At 34.8% G+C, this 17942-nt stretch overlaps 2 protein-coding genes across 9 annotated transcripts in view; both read left to right on the top strand.

Annotated features, from left to right (window-relative positions):
- Window positions 1-11693, top strand: part of LOC116771083 (ankyrin repeat and fibronectin type-III domain-containing protein 1) — a 196135-nt gene extending 184442 nt beyond the window's left edge. For 4 of the 6 annotated variants that reach the window (XM_061521422.1, XM_061521426.1, XM_061521423.1 and 1 more), the window contains 14 exons: window positions 2105-2257; window positions 2415-2493; window positions 3113-3216; window positions 4584-4698; window positions 4850-4954; window positions 5067-5212; window positions 5555-5740; window positions 6082-6268; window positions 7043-7175; window positions 7441-7576; window positions 7796-8001; window positions 8198-8343; window positions 8616-10146; window positions 10379-11693. In XM_061521422.1, coding sequence (XP_061377406.1) covers window positions 2105-2257; window positions 2415-2493; window positions 3113-3216; window positions 4584-4698; window positions 4850-4954; window positions 5067-5212; window positions 5555-5740; window positions 6082-6268; window positions 7043-7175; window positions 7441-7576; window positions 7796-8001; window positions 8198-8343; window positions 8616-10146; window positions 10379-10714 — 3563 coding nt within the window. In that variant the 3' untranslated portion in view covers window positions 10715-11693. The remainder of the gene's footprint in view (window positions 1-2104; window positions 2258-2414; window positions 2494-3112; window positions 3217-4583; window positions 4699-4849; window positions 4955-5066; window positions 5213-5554; window positions 5741-6081; window positions 6269-7042; window positions 7176-7440; window positions 7577-7795; window positions 8002-8197; window positions 8344-8615; window positions 10147-10378) is intronic. The other 2 variants (XM_032662798.2, XM_061521425.1) reach the window with 1 other exon arrangement.
- An 811-nt stretch (window positions 11694-12504) lies between these two features.
- Window positions 12505-17606, top strand: LOC116774183 (hydroxysteroid dehydrogenase-like protein 2). Of its 3 annotated transcripts, none has more exons than XM_032666845.2 (12): window positions 12507-12668; window positions 12744-12907; window positions 13169-13260; window positions 13365-13486; window positions 13938-14024; window positions 14349-14467; window positions 14550-14646; window positions 14778-14872; window positions 15080-15207; window positions 16402-16507; window positions 16754-16882; window positions 17118-17606. In XM_032666845.2, the coding sequence occupies exons 1-12, from the start codon at window positions 12646-12648 to the stop codon at window positions 17228-17230; spliced, it is 1275 nt and encodes a 424-aa protein (XP_032522736.2). In that variant the 5' UTR covers window positions 12507-12645; the 3' UTR covers window positions 17231-17606. The 3 variants fall into 3 exon arrangements, with proteins under 3 accessions (XP_061377297.1, XP_032522736.2, XP_032522743.1); XM_032666852.2 differs by lacking the exon at window positions 15080-15207 and adding an exon at window positions 16143-16213; XM_061521313.1 differs by lacking the exons at window positions 16754-16882; window positions 17118-17606 and adding an exon at window positions 16143-16213 and having other exon boundaries at window positions 12505-12668; window positions 16402-16509.
- Window positions 17607-17942: the final 336 nt, after the last annotated feature.

A 17942-nucleotide genomic window follows, 5' to 3' on the forward strand; every position in this document is an offset into this window, starting at 1 on the left:
TTGTTCTCAGGCCACGTTCCGCGTGTTGGCCTCGCGTTTTGTTTCCGCTGTATCGAGCTGAACGATACATCACTATTACTTTCAATGTGTATTTTTTTTCTTGGTCATGTAACGTAACTCGCCCACGCGACGTGTCTGTGAACGGTTTCGGTTAACCGCTGTACGAACAATGCGCTGGTAGAATGTTCTAAGCAGACAATTTTCGTAATTCTAAGGGAAAAGTATGACATTTTAGATTGCTGCTTCGATAACAATGATGGGAACATTTCGTTTCATGGCGTTCGTTGCAAGGCAGGCCATTGTTTGTTTTTGTTGTTGTTTATTAAATATACAGAAGCTATTTAAATTTTAAATTATTAAGATTATAATTTTATAATTTCCGGTTTTACTTATGAAAGTTGTTGTTTATTTAATTTGATTTAATAAAAACAACGTAGTCTATCCCGTTATTGTTCTCAGATGAAACGATAGCCATATTAAATTGAAAATCTTGTGAAACAATACTTCATTTATATTAAAAACTGGAGACAATAACACAGCTGACTTAAACGAGATTTAGTGACGTCATACTTGAAACTTGTTTAATTAGTTGTTCTTATAAAACTAAAAGTGAGATCTTAAAACAATTGTAAGCTTCTGTAGTCATTACGAACAAACACTTGGCCCGTCTGAACTTGTATAATACTTTTTACTGTTAAATTTTAATTGCCCCTACAACAATTTCGACTGTTTTTGCGGCTGTTATTTCGATAGATTCAAAAAAGTTAAGAAATCGTAAATTTATGCGAGGCAGACTTATCAAGTTTCGGTGTTGGCTGAGGAATTTGAGATCGTTAAGGCTAAAACTATCTGGCATGTATGCCACATGACCTTTTAACTTTTGACAATACATCCATCATTAAATCCTCGCAACAATCACGTTCCAGATTGCTATTTACAAGGCCCCATACAAATGTACGGATAAATCATATATTAATTCCGTAGGGTTAACCGTTCACCTTCCTAACAAAATGTGTGCGCATCGAATAAGGTAATAGCAATCGAGGCCGAAACATTCAATTTTAAATGCATGAATGTATGAAAATTCATACATCGGATCGTTCAAAATGACACTTTAATGTAGTGATGTAAAGCTCATTTTGCATTATTTATTTAACTCAAGAGTTGTTACAAGCTATCTATCATAATTTCGATACGATCATGGCATGTCATTTATTTTGATACCATTAAAACTTTAATCACATATAAACTATACTTCCTTTAATAAATTAGATTCATAGATTGGCTAACCCTGAACTTCCGAGGTATCCGATCGTGGATTGAATTAAGACAAATTATTATACGTATACGTGGAACAGTTTAAATTATATTTTTATATATATTTTTTAATTGTTCGAAAATACTTAGCCGCTCTCAGATACGTCGTAGTCTTGACATTGTTACGTAATAAACTTGCGTTATCTAAAAAATACATTAAAAACTGGGAACCGATCAAATATTTAACTGGACCTAATGTGAGCGAATTAATTCTTAACGCTTCGTCATATCGATACTCTGTAAGAAATAATATCCTATATCTCTACATCATCTAGGCTAAGGACAATTAAAGCTTGGCTGTTATGCAGCCATAGTACGTGACGAAATATCGGCGTCATAGCATATGAAACCTCCTTCTTGGTTGACGAGTTTAAATAAATTCTTAAATCTTTAACAAAAACAAGTTCTCTCGGTTGAATATATAAAATTATTAATTTTCAATCATTACCGCTTAATTCGTTATAATATTGAGTTACCAATTTTCCTTATTGTCAAATGGGCCACAATCTTTCACACTAATTACACTTACTTGAAAGTTCATTTAATAATTATTTCTATATCATTAACGTACGTGATTTGCGTTTAATTTGATTAAAACATTAAATTTTATAGTGTAGGTATTTCGATTTTAGAATTGTTTTTTTTCCAAAACATTCTTAAGCCTCCATATACATTTTTGTTGCATACCTGCATACTCTTTCTTTTATTAAAACCGTTGTGCTATTTTTGTTGTATTAAAATCTCCGCTTTAAGTTTTTTTTCGCTCACCATCCCTTCCATCCTGTAGAGCTCCAATACGGCGCGCTGCTCGAGGGGTGCGGGGGGGAGCTGCCGTCGCTGAGCGCCTGCGCCCCGCTCCCCTCGCACCCGGACAAGCGTAAGCAGAGGGATGCGCGTGCGCACAACGATAGAATAACACAAGTTAACATACACCTTCATGGTATTTTTTGTTTTTTTTTTTTATTTTGCTTTTTTTGTTTTTCTTTTCTGTCTATCATTTTAACAGTAACAATACTTCAATAATAACTTCATCGAGTAATCATCAGGCTTTTAATGTTATTCACTCCCTTGTATTATATCCTGTTTTGTTTATTCAGCTCTCTTCGCTGCCGTTGAACATGGCTACCTCGATAAGGCGAGAAACATCCTGGAGTCTACTGATGTCGATGTTAACAGGTAAAAACTTCATTATGATTATACACACACTTTTAAATTTCGTAGAATTATTCACAACCTCTGAGTAAAAAAAAAATCCACTGAGTAAAGTAGACTCGAAATACAAAAAGTACTTTATTAATTATAAAATGTTCATTTAATTAATTGCCAAATGCCATTTGCCAAATAAGTACTTTATAAAGACTTGTTTGTCTTTTTGTTTCAATTGACTTCTGAAACGACTGAACCGATTTTGACGGGACTATCACTTGCTTAAGTAACAATTTAAGAAATTAATATATACATTCCATGTAGAATTTGTGCTCACAACTAGCGTAAATAAGTCACTAAAGTAGACGAGACTTGGAATATGGATAGTAAAAATCCATAACGATGTATGAAAAGTACTTGAGGGGAAATAATTAAAAAAATATAAAGTTATATTTGTAGAAGTTTAGACGTTTGTATTTGTAGAAGTTTATAAAAGTAACATATGACACTGCAACCTCTAGAGTACATTACACATACACGTTGTTGATCGATAATTCTGATACATGAAAAATAAAATGTCAATCATGACATATCTCTGTTGAGATCTCGTATTTCTTTGTTTTTTATTCACACTTTCGTATTATTTCAGCCTCAACCCAGACGGCCTGTCTCCGCTGGACGTGGCGGTGTTGGCCAACAACCGCCATCTGGTTAGAATGCTCATGGAGTTTGGAGCCAAGGAAGGCAGTCAATGTGAGTTTTGCTAATAGCACTCCAAGTGACGTGTAGTGACGTTCCAATAGACTAACTTTTATTATAGAGTTTTACACGTACATCATAACAGATGGCGCGAGTAGCAACATAGATACAACACATTTAATATTGTTGTGTTATAATACCAACAAGTTTAACAACCTGACAATAGACCTTCACTACCTCAAAAAATATCAGTACAAAGATACACAGATAATAGACACGGATTATCGTCAAATAAATCAAGAGTGCAACTAAATAAGTCCTAAGGCTAGCATAAAATAATGTACATCCGCTGCCATCAATCTAATGTTCCTTGCAAATATTAATAATTAAAGAAAAATTAGTATCGATATCTGCAAATAAATTCTATCAACCACATTACTTTGGAAGTTTAATTTCTATCAAATTAACCGAGGCATTGTATAGAATATTCTTGGCTCGCAATCAATCAATCCAAGTGATTAATGACAGACTCAATAGAATTGTTCCTATGATGCGATCAACAACTGTTTTACAACTAAAGCATATTATAATCACTTTCCAAATTTGAATCATAATCGCTGAAACTATACCATGCAGGGCAACGTGTTTACAGGACAGCGATTTGAATGTCACAATTTCTTATAACTAAAGCCACGCTAATCGTGTTTTCTCCACACAGTACTATAGATTATAATTCGTTCAGCAAATAAAAACGTTGACATTGGCAAAATAACCCACGGATCCAATGCGCATGAAGCCACAGCATATAAAAAACATACGAAATTAACTCACAAACCATTACATGTAATATTACAAGACGATTATTAAATACACGCTCCTTGAGATAAATATCGATTTCAACGAGATACTTTCATCACAGATTATTACGGCGCGGCGTCTCTTACCAAAACATCTGAACATTATAAAAAAAAAAAACGATGTCTACCCCCGTTTTCTTATCGTAATTAAATATATAACAGTTTAGTACTAACATTACCGATGTATTATTTCTATGTCATTTGCATATAGTTCATCGTTTTCTTCTTATGACCAATCAAATGTTGATAATTATCGGTGAATTGATATTCGAATACAAAATACGGAATGAAAACTTCACTAACAAAGCCGTGAACCGAATCTGCTGCCTCCGGCACGTGTCCTTAACATGAAGCTCACTCGACTCGAGTCTATATAAAGCCTCCTATTCCTAACCGTCACATCAACAGAGGTACATCGTGTGAAGCAGTTTCGTGCTTACCAGACTTTAAGAACGACACATATATAACTATAATCAAGGATTACAGCTATCCGTTACGATGCCTTTTTATTTTACGCTATAGCTTGTGTTAGTTAAGACTGTAATGCGATGTGTTGTATTCCAGTCAAGAGCCCAGAAGCCCTCGGGAACCACCTCCGCAGACTGTCTCGCGAGGCGGAAGCCAGACTCCACGAGGTCACGGGGTACATACCTGAGGCTTGTAGAGAGGAAATGTGCAGGTAATATATAACTGTTCATTGAAAATATACTCACAAAGAAATCTTTTTAGTATATACATATATTAATATATTAACATATTCTCTTTGGATGTTTTTCTTTGTGTTTATATCAATAATACATGAATTGAGTTACTTTCTTTTTGTTTCGAAGATCATCGGGTGGCAACCAGGCCGGTACGATGGGTTGCGCTGGAGGTACCGGCTCGGAGAAGGACAAACAAACACAACACTGGGAGAGGCGGCTTAGAACATTGAAGTAAGTGAATTTGATTTATTAAAGTCCGATAATATATATATGAAGGTAGTTTTGAAAAATATCAATCGATTTAGTAAGCTGCATATAAAACCATGGTATCCCAAAAAACTAGACGATTGGTGCAAGGTTGGCAACAAGCTCGTGTCCCTCCAGCCTTGCCCTCACCCTCGTTGGAGGTCTGCGGACCGCACTCCGTCACCGTGTGGCTAGCGACACGGACCCAGGCACGCGACCCGCCTCTCGTTACCAAATACAAAGGTACAGACGTGTATAACGTAAATATAATGGAAATAACTGTAATATTTTCGGATTACGTAGAATTTTATTATTTTAGACAACATACTCTCGACGTTTCGGTTACTTTGCAGCAGCCGTGAACACTGGCAGACGAGATGGGATAGGTGCTGCAAAGTAACCGAAACGTCGGGATTATTTAGTCTAAAATAATAAAATTCTACGTGATCCGGGAATATTAGTTTTATTTAAACTAATATTCGCGAAAGTCTTAGATCTCATTGAATATGATGTGCGGACTATAAAATGACATACCTTCCGCGGTGCACCTCGGGCATTTGTTAATTAGTGATATCCCATCCGCAGTGGAGTGGTCGTCTCGTGCGGATTTCTCCAATGTGTGCGGAAGTCGCGAGGTGGTGGCGTCTTGTGCTCGCGTGTCCGTGACGGGTCTGACCCGCGGCAGGCGGTACTTCTTCAGGGCAGCAGCCGGGAACGTGAAGGGCTGGGGCACTTACAGTGTGTCAGTACCTAGGAGCGTTGTACCCAGCAGTGAGTATACTTGTACCAGGAGATTAAGGAGAATGTGATTTCTATGAAATATTATGGATTTTTATATTTGTGGACTTTTATACGTATTGTTTACATGATTGGAACCAATTTTTCGACTTATTGGATTAAGTTCGACGGTCGCCTATTATGGTTGTCCGTCCTCAGCGTTCTTTTCTGAAATTATATAACCTAAAGAATTTCAAACCGTAGCTTTGTAAATTGACGTCAATCAACTCAAACGCGAACGTATTATATCATAGTTCGTGATGTGGCAAACCGATATAACTGAGCTTACACAGGAAAAAACGCTCGAAACTTAGTACAATTGGACAATTTTTCAGGCTGGAGTGATATATCAGTTCGTTCGTCTCGCGGGGAGGCTGGTGGCGCTGCGGCAGCGCTGGAAGCGCTCGCTGCGGCCACCGCAAGCACTCGAACCAGAACAGTCACAAGACTTCCTAGGAAGAAGACGGCCACTATACGACAACTGTTCACAGCGGCCAGCAAGTTCCAGAAGAACTTGAGGAGGTAGATTTTTTGCGAAGATTATGATCTTTAATGTATTTCTTATTCAGTGCACCTCGATGGGTTTATCAGCAGGGAAACTTATACTGTTATATACGTTTTGAATGGCTTCATTTGTTTAATAGGTAATATTAAAATTATAACATTCACACTCGTATATAAAAAATATTCTCTTAACACCTTACGGGTGACGTTTTCAAAATTGTGTCGCTGTGTGTGTTGCAATAATTTACAATCTAGTTTTTTGTCATTTTTGTATGCAGCAAGGTTGATATTTTAATATATAGAGACTTAATTTTTCATGGACAAGTACTGCAAATATATAAGTAAATCGCTCTTCGTAGAAATTTACTCGATTAACTCGCCTTTAGCATAGTCTTAGCTCGAAATATAAATCAATAGACCATAAACACTTATACTTTATTTAATATCCGTTACATGTAGAATATTTATAAATAAAATTATAGAAAAAAAAATCTTTAGTATATACTATAAAATATAAAAATAAAGAATTTTAAGCGCTTGTTTACAAATTACTCTCTCCATCCCAAAACTTGTAAACAAATATGTGTTGTCATATAAATCTAATGAATTTCCCCACAGAATAAAACACTCAATACGTTGATCAAATTAAAAGGCATACTATTTAGCATGAAAGTACAGAGTTCATCCAAAAAAATAACAATTTAAACAAACTACTTTTAAAAATATAAAAATACTTCACTGATAATAATTACGTATGATAAATTGTCTAAACGATTATCATTTGTATCTCAGAGGCGTGTACTTAACTTGCATCATCTACCACGAGGACCGCGTCTTGGTCACCGGCGAGGAGTTCCTTCCGGTCGTTGAAGTGGATGAAACATACCCGGCCTGCATCTACACGGACTTCCACTGGCTAATGAAGGTAGTCATACCTAGCTCATGGCATGAACAAGCCATAGCATGAACAGGATTCGAACTTGCATACTCCTGAATATTGTCTCCAAGTTAAAATTCTACTCTTTAGGATAATTTTTTAATTCTATATTGTCTATTTATATATATATATATATATATATATATATTTAATTATTAACCCAATATTATTTATTTGACATTTTTTACATGCCTCAAGCTTCAAATGGACTATACAGAGTGTCCACTAATACTGAATTCTTTCAATTCTCCAGGTGTCCTGTTCCTGGGAAGAAGTGAAGTCTCTGAGATCTGATATGGAGAAACACACGTCGTCGTCAATACACTTCAGACTGAAACTCCTCACAGCCGTCGCTCAGATGCAATCCGCGCTGGGGATACAAGACCTTGGTGAGTTACAGACATACCGAGTTAAATATGAAACAAAAAAATAGTAACTTAAAGTATTTACGTCGAACAAATGTCTTATTATTAAAATATCAATTATTATAAAACAGTAAAGCTCTTGGACACATACATTTTATACGATTTATTCAAAACGTCTAGCAAAAGTACTACGTCCCGAGTTAATAACACAAAATAAACGGCATATATGTTTAACAATCACAGGCCAACTCTACCACAAACCGTTACGAGATTCTCACGGCACTGTCGTCCTCTCCTGTATAACCTCCGTGAAGTCACCCAAGGCCGTGTCGGCTTTGAACTCCCGCTGGCTGCCCGTCAACAAGCTGAGGCGACGCGTCCTCAGCGACGACAACACTATGGGAGAACTGCTCATGGCATCAGTTCACGAACAGATTGCCTACCATCAGGTAACGGTCTCTATACTATTGAGGGTAGCTTATTACTCCTACTTCATTAACATCAGTACTGCTGAAGACTAAATTTTTCTGTACTCTAATATCTAACTTCATCAGTGAAGTAAGGAAATAATATATAGTATCTATGTAATCGTTATTTTCTTAACACGTGCTGATGATGTAACGTTTATATGAATAATCTCCGAAGGTGTCACGTGACCTGCTACCACGTGGTCTGTATCTCGGGTATTTGAAGTTGCAATCGTCGGTGGAGGTGGTCCGCATAGTGGCGCCATCTCGCACACCGAATGTACCACCACACACACGAGTTAGAGATAATCCTCATGTTTCCGCGTGAGTAATCAAACTTTGTCTACTTAACTTAGTTCTAAATATATTGATGACTAATATTAAGTTAAATAATATCCATATTTCTTATTTTCATAGAATTAATAAAATGTTATTCTAAGTAACTAAAATATAATAATTATATGAAAGTAAGAGAAGAATACTTTCGATCGTAACCATTGAATGTTTGACTTAAAAAAATAAATGTCGCTTAACACCTATAAGTTTTACCGACATTACATAGAGATTAGAAATATATAAATAATTGTCTATTCCAGTGAGGAATGGGAGTACCTCAAGTCACAATCCGGCCGTTCGTCGGACGAGTCGCCATCGATCAATAATTTCGTTTCCATCAGCAGCAACGAAAGACCTTCAGAATCTCAAGAGATGTTCCTGGAACAGATCGCAACGGCTTCCAAGAGGCTCTTCAAAGACATGGAAATACCTGACGATAGTATCGCTGCCCACCGAATATATGACCTGGAGGTCATAGAACTGAACAGTGACGTTAGCTTCATCATGATATGCCCGCCCGCGGAACAAGCCTGCTCTGTACCAGGACAGAAGGAAATCCTTCTCCAGAAGGGTGACCTCCTCAGTCTGCCGATACAGGCCTTCGAAATGATACACCTGCAGACCTACCATACAAATATATTGAACAAATACTCCAAGTTAAGCTGTGTTTTAGAATTAGATGTGGCATTGGCCGCGCACTCGCAACGAGAAGCTTTCTCATGTATGGAATTACAGACTGCCAAGGAGAGACTCACAAAGCTGGAGGATCTCCAAAACAATCTTAACTTAGTTTGGAAGGCAGAGCGGTGGTTGATGGACTTGATCGGATTCGCGAGAGACAAAGACAAGGCCGGTCCGAGTTCTGGCATTTTGCTCAAATACATTTTAGATAAGACGCCGTCCAGAAACGATGAAGTCGACAGTAACGAGAGAGACGCGAATTTGAAGATAGATCTGCTTCAGTTACCGCCGCGGGATGCAAAAATAAACAAGACGTCGCCCGGGAGGGGTTCCTGGCCGGGGCCCGCCGGCAACGGAAATCACACGAGCTTACATCCGGAATTCAGCAAGTCAGAACAACAACTCAGTATAGCACCACGACAAACATCCGTCTCGACGTTAAATCTCAGCGGATCACAGTACCTGCACGAGGCTAAATACGCAAGGAAGGGCAGCGCCGACTCACAAATCACCGAATCCAGTGCAATGAGCGCCATTAGTAACAACTACATGGGCAGCAACTCCCAGTTCGATATCAAATCTAACGGATCCCACGCTTCGATATCCAGCAACCGTCTGCCGCCATCGCGCAGCGAAGACACGCTGGTGCTGCAAAACGAGAACATAGAACCCAAGCCAAGGCCGCACAGCATCAACACGAGTGTCTCAACCAGCTCCAGTCCGCTACTGACAGTGAAAGGCTTCTATCCCGGGAGCATGATCAGTGTGAAAACAAACAAGACGAACGTGTCGGAGTCCGCTCAGAGTCTGTCCAGCGATTCAGAAAGTCAAAGCTGTCCGCTCACAACGACAGTTCCTCTAAAAATCCGTCCGCAACTCACGCACGCAAACGTGACAGCTTCAAAAAGTATGACCAACGTGAAGTCGACGGACGTCGAATTCACTGACACGGGGCAGGGGAGTAAGGGTCACAGTGTCAAAAGACAGCCACTGTTGGAGACACAGGAAGAAGAATATAATAATAAGGTCCAGAAGACTGACCAGAGACACGGTGACGATGACAGGAAACTACCTCCAGAACAACGAATTGATCAAGCTGGAATTTTACAGGTAATAAGAAACTCAATAATTTAATTAGAAACCAAAAATAGCCTATGAAATAATAAGTTAAATGACATATTTCTCCGAAAGTTACTATAAATATATAGTTTAATAACATATAATAAACAAAGTTACTACAATTATGTCAATTCATTACTCAATCTGTAACAAGTTTTTTTCATTGTGAAAGCTTCTTAATGTAACTTTTTTTATGAAATTACTGATAAATTTGCATTTATAGGTGTTCGCAGCCTACGAGACGGGCTTGGCTGTGGGTACATCACTCAAGTTGCACGTCACTCCACGAACATCAGCACGAGAGGTCATTGACCTCGTCGTTAAACAACTCAACATGGCCGCCGTTTTAAAAGGAAAATCCGGACCTGTCTACGGTCCGGAAAAGCTTCAAGATTTTTGCCTCGTAGCAGTTATAGGAGCCAGAGAGAGATGTCTACGAGACGACTTCAGACCTCTACAATTGCAGAACCCTTGGAGGAAAGGAAGATTATACGTCAGATTGAAACACGACGTGCTGGCTGCATTACAACATTCAGCCAAACAGCCCGCTTATATATAATCTAGAACAATTCATAACCAGAGATTAATATAGATAATAAAAGATTTATTTTTTTTATTTTATCACAAAGTTTTTATCTCAGAGTAATAGAGTGATAGATGCTGATGATATAATTTTATTTTCGGTGCCAATAATTATTTCGATGCTTTAAATAATTAAGTATTATTAAGTGAAAATTGTGAATAAACATAGGGAATGTATAACAGAATGAATGGTGCTTAACAATGAGTACTTTATTTTATTATTTTTTTGATTTTTAAATGTCATCGTCCGAAGTATGTTTTCGCTTCACGTGAAATTTTAATTAGCTGTAATAAAACTGTAAATAAATTTAACATTTATTAAATGTTGTACGTGTCTAGATAGTTCATTATAAACGTGGTTCTATTTGAAATTAGAAGATTGTGGTAGGGAATACGAAAACTTAGGATGTATTCAAATGGATTTTATTTTCGGGTAGCTATCATTTTGTAACAAGATATTGGTATTTTTTATATAGGAAATATAATTTATATTTAAAAAAAAAACTCAATTAGATTAGCGAATAAATACTTATAATTCTATTGATTTTCAATAAAAAAAAAATTATACAAGCGTACGGACGGTTTAATGAAATACGTATATGACATTTATAGTATTAAAGAATTTTTTTTTAAATATTATCTACATTATTTTGTATTGTGTTGACACCTTGAAAAATATAAATCAAACCATTATAACAAAAATTAATGTCCTACATATTAAAGATAAGTATTATATTTATAAAACATGTTCACTAATATCAACGATTCGAGCCATACTTATGAAATGCAATTATTGTTACAATAAAGCCTAACTAAATGTCTTATGATGTCTAAAGATGTTTTATTTGTAGACTATTTTAATAGTTTAGATATTTCACCCTCGCTCGTGGTGTTGTACATTAGCAATTAGATCATGGAAATATAAATTTATGCACAAAATAAATGTATTACAGATCTATTATCTTTTATTTTAGCGTATTTTTCTCAGAAATGATTAGAACAATGCTGAATTAATTTCTTTGTCGATCATTTTGACGTTAATTTTATTTTGTTATTTCACTTCAAAAATCGTCACTTTATTGACTAATTATTTTTATAAATGAGACCTTTATGTCAGTGTAATAATTATGGCTAAACGTAAAGTACATTATACAATATTGAACCGACTATCAAAACTTACACAAGCAGTATTTCTACTATCTTGTTCAAGAATTTCTACAATAGATAATCTAATAATTTAATATCTTAATCACGACATCGATAGCAATATTTATTACTTTATTTTCGTGCCCCCATGATTGGTTCAAGTATAGATCACAACTGAATTTTATATTTAATTTTGCCTAAAGTACCTTGGTAATTAATTGATAATTAATGAACCAGGACACCGATAACAGTGGACGATTACATAAAAAGAATTTAGTCTTCTTTGCAATTGATTTTAGATGAAATTAACTTTCCATTTCAACCTTGGAAAATTTAGTCTAAGCTAATCGATAACAATTTAAAGAAAAGGGAACACTTCATTTCCAATATTCATTAAATAAAAAAGATTTGCTTAATAATTTATCGAAGTTCCTAATTTCTTTCACAAATGGCTATCCTAAAGAGAATAATAAATAAAACAATAAAAATAATAACATTATCCAGCTTATCTTAATAAGGAATATTTTAAAATAATATAGTTACCACATCAAAATAATTGGATACTTATTGCAACCAAATGACAGTGACATTACATTGACAAAGCTGTGAAACATATGTGATTAAATATTAATGACAGAGTTTGTTGAGCCTGTGTCACAGAACCGTACCTTTACCGTTATAAAAATTATAAAATCATCAGTTATTAGTTGTTTCTACAAAAATATTGGACATTTTATTTTCTTGTTTTAATTACACGGAATAATGAGTTTAGTTGCGAATACAGGGTAAGATAACGGCATTGTTTACATCGGTACATCTTAGCCGTGTCCCACTTTCACCTTATTCCTATTCTCTAACAGGAAGTTGGCTGGTCGTACCCTATTCATAACGGGAGCATCCCGTGGTATTGGTAAAGCTATCGCACTCAAAGCTGCCAAAGATGGAGCTAACGTTGTGGTTGCCGCTAAAACCGCAGAACCTCATCCCAAATTACCGGGAACTATTTACACGGCCGCAGAAGAGAGTGCGTTGTCTTTAATTAAATTTCTTATAGTCTCCTCAGTTTCCTATATTTTTTTTTGAGGTATAGTTCGAATGCAATAATCTATGGACTTTGGACCCAAAACAAAGTCCAAATGAAGAAATGATTTATGATAATCAAAACATTAATTATTGTTCTAATTATCGTTAATTAAGGAATAAAAATCTCTTTAATTCATCTATTTTCTGACATAAATAGTATTATTAGCTTTTTTAAAAATATACTCTATGTGAAAAATTACAGTTGAGGCTCTTGGTGGAAAAGCTTTGCCTTGCATTGTTGATGTGAGAGATGAGAAACAGATTCAGAAAGCCATCGATGAAGCTGTTAAAAAGGTTATATAACAATGAGTGTAAAATTTTTCATTATCATGAATCATTAAAATAAATTAATAAGATATAAAAACTTATATTGCAAAAATTATGTTTATTACTTTTAGTTCAATGGCATTGATATACTCATAAACAATGCTTCGGCCATATCACTCACTGGGACTGCGGAGACCGATATGAAGAGATACGACCTCATGCACAATATTAACACCAGGGGCACATTTTTGGCGTAAGAATATTTTATCCTACAAATAAATATGAAAGTTTATGAGAATGGATGTATGTATCTCATTGAACCGAAACTTAATGGATTTTTTTACTTTAATTAATTTAGTGCAAACACCAGAATAAAATATAAGCCATAATTTATCCTGGACTTTGTGTTGTTTCCGCAGGATCGAAGCTTAGCAGGTCTATGAAGTATAATGGCATAAAATAGTTTTAGAATAGTATCCATTACCTCTGGGAGCCCTTAAACAAAATCGAAACAGATTAAGTCAACAAAAACTAGTAACTGTCATATCAATGATATAATATTGAAATCGAGAGATTCGTTCCATGTACCGACCCAATTCAAATTCAACATTGATCTTTGTTTTGACTATTATAATTATGTATGAGAATTATCAGTGTTATTTCCATTGTACTAAGTGAGGATTCAATAATACTGTATTCCACAGATCAAAACTATGCCTGCCGTTGTTGAAAGAAAGCAACCACGCTCACATCCTAAACCTGTCGCCACCACTTAACATGAATCCTTATTGGTAGGTTTTTTTATTTCACAAAGCCTAATTAACTCTATAGAAATATCTATTCAAGTGAAGTCTAGTTTTGTATTTAACTATCTTATATTTTTTTATATTTATACCAAATTAATATGTGGGTTATAATGTCCCTTAGTTACAACTGATAGTAATTTTTAACTCATTCTTTAAAAAAAACAATAATTTTACTCATTACTCTTGTAGCTAATTAGAAACTACCTTAATAATAATATAATGCTAATATTTTTAATGTCAACTTAATACAACTTCAACAAATTGTTGGTGAAAAAAAAAGTTTTAATAAAATATTTCCTTTCCTGAAAGGTTTTCACTGCACGTTGCTTACACAATGGCTAAATATGGGATGTCTATGTGTGTGCTGGGGATGAGTGAAGAATTTAGACAATTCAATATTGGGGTTAATGCACTTTGGCCAAAAACTGGTGTGTATATAAAAAAAAATTCTAAACTGTGTTAATCTGCTTGTGTATGTGTTTATTTAATTTGTTTTGATTATAATTTTAGCTATCGCGACAGCCGCCATTGAAATGTTGACTGGCGACACTTCGTCCAGTCGCAAACCGGAAATAGTCTCAGATGCTGCCTACGTCATGTTGAGCAAGTGAGAAAGGAAAATATTTTATTTTTAATATAAAACACGTCTTATTATGGAATCATTACCTGTAATAAAGTTATTCGATAGTGCTTATTAGTTACACAACTGCTAATAACTAAACATATTGCATTCCCCAGAGACCCTAAATCATACACGGGCAAGTTTGAGATAGATGAAGATGTAGTTAAATCAGTCGGAATCAAAGACCTCGCGCCCTACGCTTGTGATCCAAGTAAGTTTATTCACATTCAGGTAAAAATTAACTACAACTCCACGGTGGGTAGAAATAGAGGGGAATTTAACATGAGAATTATCATTGTGGGGTAACAGACTACCATTACAAATATGAATAGGTTTTGGGTACTGTGAACTAACTGTTAACCAAAAAAAAACCTAAGTCTGTACGTACCAACTACAGCATAAACAATTTGAACCATAGAGAACGCAAATAATCTGCTCTTGGATGGTTTCTTGGATGATCCAGCGTCATTACTCCATCATCAGCAGACAGTCTCCTCCGCTTCCATACGCCGTTATCATACAACTTCCGTCAATTATAAGGATAAGGTAACACTGTTGGTACTGGGTATAGTAGCCGGCGCGTGACTTGGCAAGAGACAATAGACGCGAAGAATGCGATTTTTAGTTGTCAACTGTCATAATATGCGGGAAGCGGGAAAAACAGACGAGAAAATTCCGTGCGCGTGATTGGCTGTTCGCTTTCGTGTACACTCGCGAGCCTTAAATTAGACCTATTGGTTTTGTTACTTTTACGATTTTTTGTTATTGGTATCTTAACAATGATAAGCATCAAAAGTGATGACTTTTGTTGCACTCAGTGTACATGTACCAACTTATACGCACTACGCCAAACATTGCCAAGATACGTGCCGGCAACTATAACAATTTTGAGTTTATGCTGCAATGTTGGTAAATATTTAGTTTAGATTTGGGCATATTTTAGATTATTTAAATCATTGTAGCTTAAAAAGACAAATAGCCTCGTGTACATTGTTGATTTATATCAGAGTGGCTTTTATTTAATTTGAATTATTAAGTATTCCTATTTTATGTTTATAGTAAACAAATGTAGTTTTTATTGTATATTTTTTCTAGATTTTTACATGTTTATCAATGCACATCAAAGTATTAAAAAAAAGTGAAGGTACAATCATATTTGTATTAATTGGAAGCTTTCACATTTTTCACAAAGTTACAAACATTTTTCACAAAGTTACAAACATTTTTCAATATAAAATCATCATTAAATGCACATTGAGACTAATATTTTAATATACATAACACATCAAAGTCAGTCAAGATACTAGTTATCATAGGAAAAATATAATATAATTGTCTGCTATTTAAAACTGTGCCACCCATGTTCCTCAAGTTATTTATGGGGTAGCAGAATAAAAAAAAAAATTATACTTAACTGACGAAACCTTAAAATATTGGTGTAAATTATTACGTTTTCAAAATTAGCTTTATACTTGTTGCAGGTAATGTTAACAATTTGTTACCTGACTTCTTTTTGGATTTACCCGGGCACCAAACGCAAGAGGTCAAAAAGGTGTGAATGTGGCTTAATTTGTGTTTTTTTTTTAACTATGATGGCTGGTTTCTTGACATTTACTATGAGAAATAACAATGAATTTGACAAAACATATATACTATCATTAACACAATCATTAAATCAAATCATGCTTGTTTAGTTACAGGCTAAATTTGTTATTAACTTTAAATTTTAATCCATTTCAGAGTGAGCCGGCAGGACAGATCCCGGAACTATTTTCAGTTATCAACAAGACGATAACACCTGAATTAGTTAAAAAAACACAGGCCGTGTTCCAGTTTAATGTGAAAGGTGATTGTTAAAATTTTAAATGTAGCAGTTACAGTATGTAAATAATTTAGAAAATTCAAATTTTAATTTCATTATTGAAAATTATCTAAAAAATCAAATGACTGTTGTGAAAAATTTTATGTCCATGTAAATATTGCTACAGTAAATTAGTTTTAAAGTAGTAAAGAGGTCAAGTAAACGCTTTATGAATGGTGAATGGATGGAGTGCTCTTGAAATAATTTAATAATATCAAATATGTCCATCAGGTAAAGAGGAAGGTATATGGCACCTCGATCTCAAGAACGGTGATGGAGCCTGCGGTCAGGGGGAACCAAAACATGCACCCGATGCCACCCTCACCATGGACAGCACCAACTTTGCTGATATGTTTGCTGGTCGGTAAAAGTTTACTCTATCATATAGTAGTTCTGAATCTAATTGTATCATTTGATTCCCTGCTTTTAAATGTGATAGATACTTAATCTTGATGAGGTTAATGCATAAAACTTTTTTTATATTATTAATATATAGTGATTTCATTGCAATAGTAACAAGATGATGTTTAAATTTTAGTGCATTTTTCTTTACTAAACATATTATAACAATATGATAAGTGAGAATCACTTTCAGGGAAATTGAAGCCGACCACAGCCTTTATGATGGGCAAGCTGAAAATAAAGGGGGACATGCAGAAGGCGATGAAACTCGAGAAAATGATGAAATCACTCAAGGCTAAAGTGTAAAGTTATAAAATTGTACAGTTAAAGTATAGGACAGCTGACATATATGTATCAAGATTATTTAAAAAATTTTTTGGTTGGAAATGATAAAGAGGCAATAAAATATTTACGAAATGATGCAATATTTTTCTTGTTCTAGTGTTTTTTATCTGTTTTACTGTGAGCCAGTGTTTATTTTGTATTGAGTTATATTAATATATCTCAATAATATTATTTTAAGCCGACTTATGTTGACAAGTTCAAAATGGATGTTAATTCATCCGAATAAATAAATAAATGCGCAAGTCGGTATTAAAAACGAGCATATTTTAGTATGTCTAAATACAAATGTTAAAAATAGTTTGTAATATATGGTACATCTAATAAAAGTTTTTAAAAAGTGGTGAGTTTTAGTAATCCTTATTAGTCAGTTCTAAATTTACTTATAGCCAGGTATATGTAAAATTTCTTTTTAATGCTCAAGACTGAATATATGTAAATGCTAAATTAAGCGAATGATAAAAAAAGCTTGAACCTAAAGATATCCTAAGTTATTATATTTAATTAAACTAATAAATTCCATTTACTTAATAACTTTCGCTTTTATATCAGACAACAAGTCTGATTCAATAAATACATTTATAAATAGTAATTTTGTAATAAATTTGCGTTACTTACATCAGATCACAAATCGATAACCTTTGTTATCAAATTGAATACTCCCGCGTGTGACCTT

This window comes from Danaus plexippus, chromosome 8 (genome assembly GCF_018135715.1).
Source record: "Danaus plexippus chromosome 8, MEX_DaPlex, whole genome shotgun sequence".
In the NCBI taxonomy this organism is placed as follows: Eukaryota; Metazoa; Arthropoda; class Insecta; order Lepidoptera; family Nymphalidae; genus Danaus; species Danaus plexippus.

Coding starts and splice junctions, on each gene's coding strand:
- LOC116774183 (XM_032666845.2), top strand. CDS start 12,646: ATGAGTTTAGTTGCGAATACAGG. Junction 14,468..14,549: donor TGCACTTTGGCCAAAAACTG/GTGTGTATATAA, acceptor TTATAATTTTAG/CTATCGCGACAGCCGCCATT. Junction 14,647..14,777: donor GCCTACGTCATGTTGAGCAA/GTGAGAAAGGAA, acceptor TGCATTCCCCAG/AGACCCTAAATCATACACGG.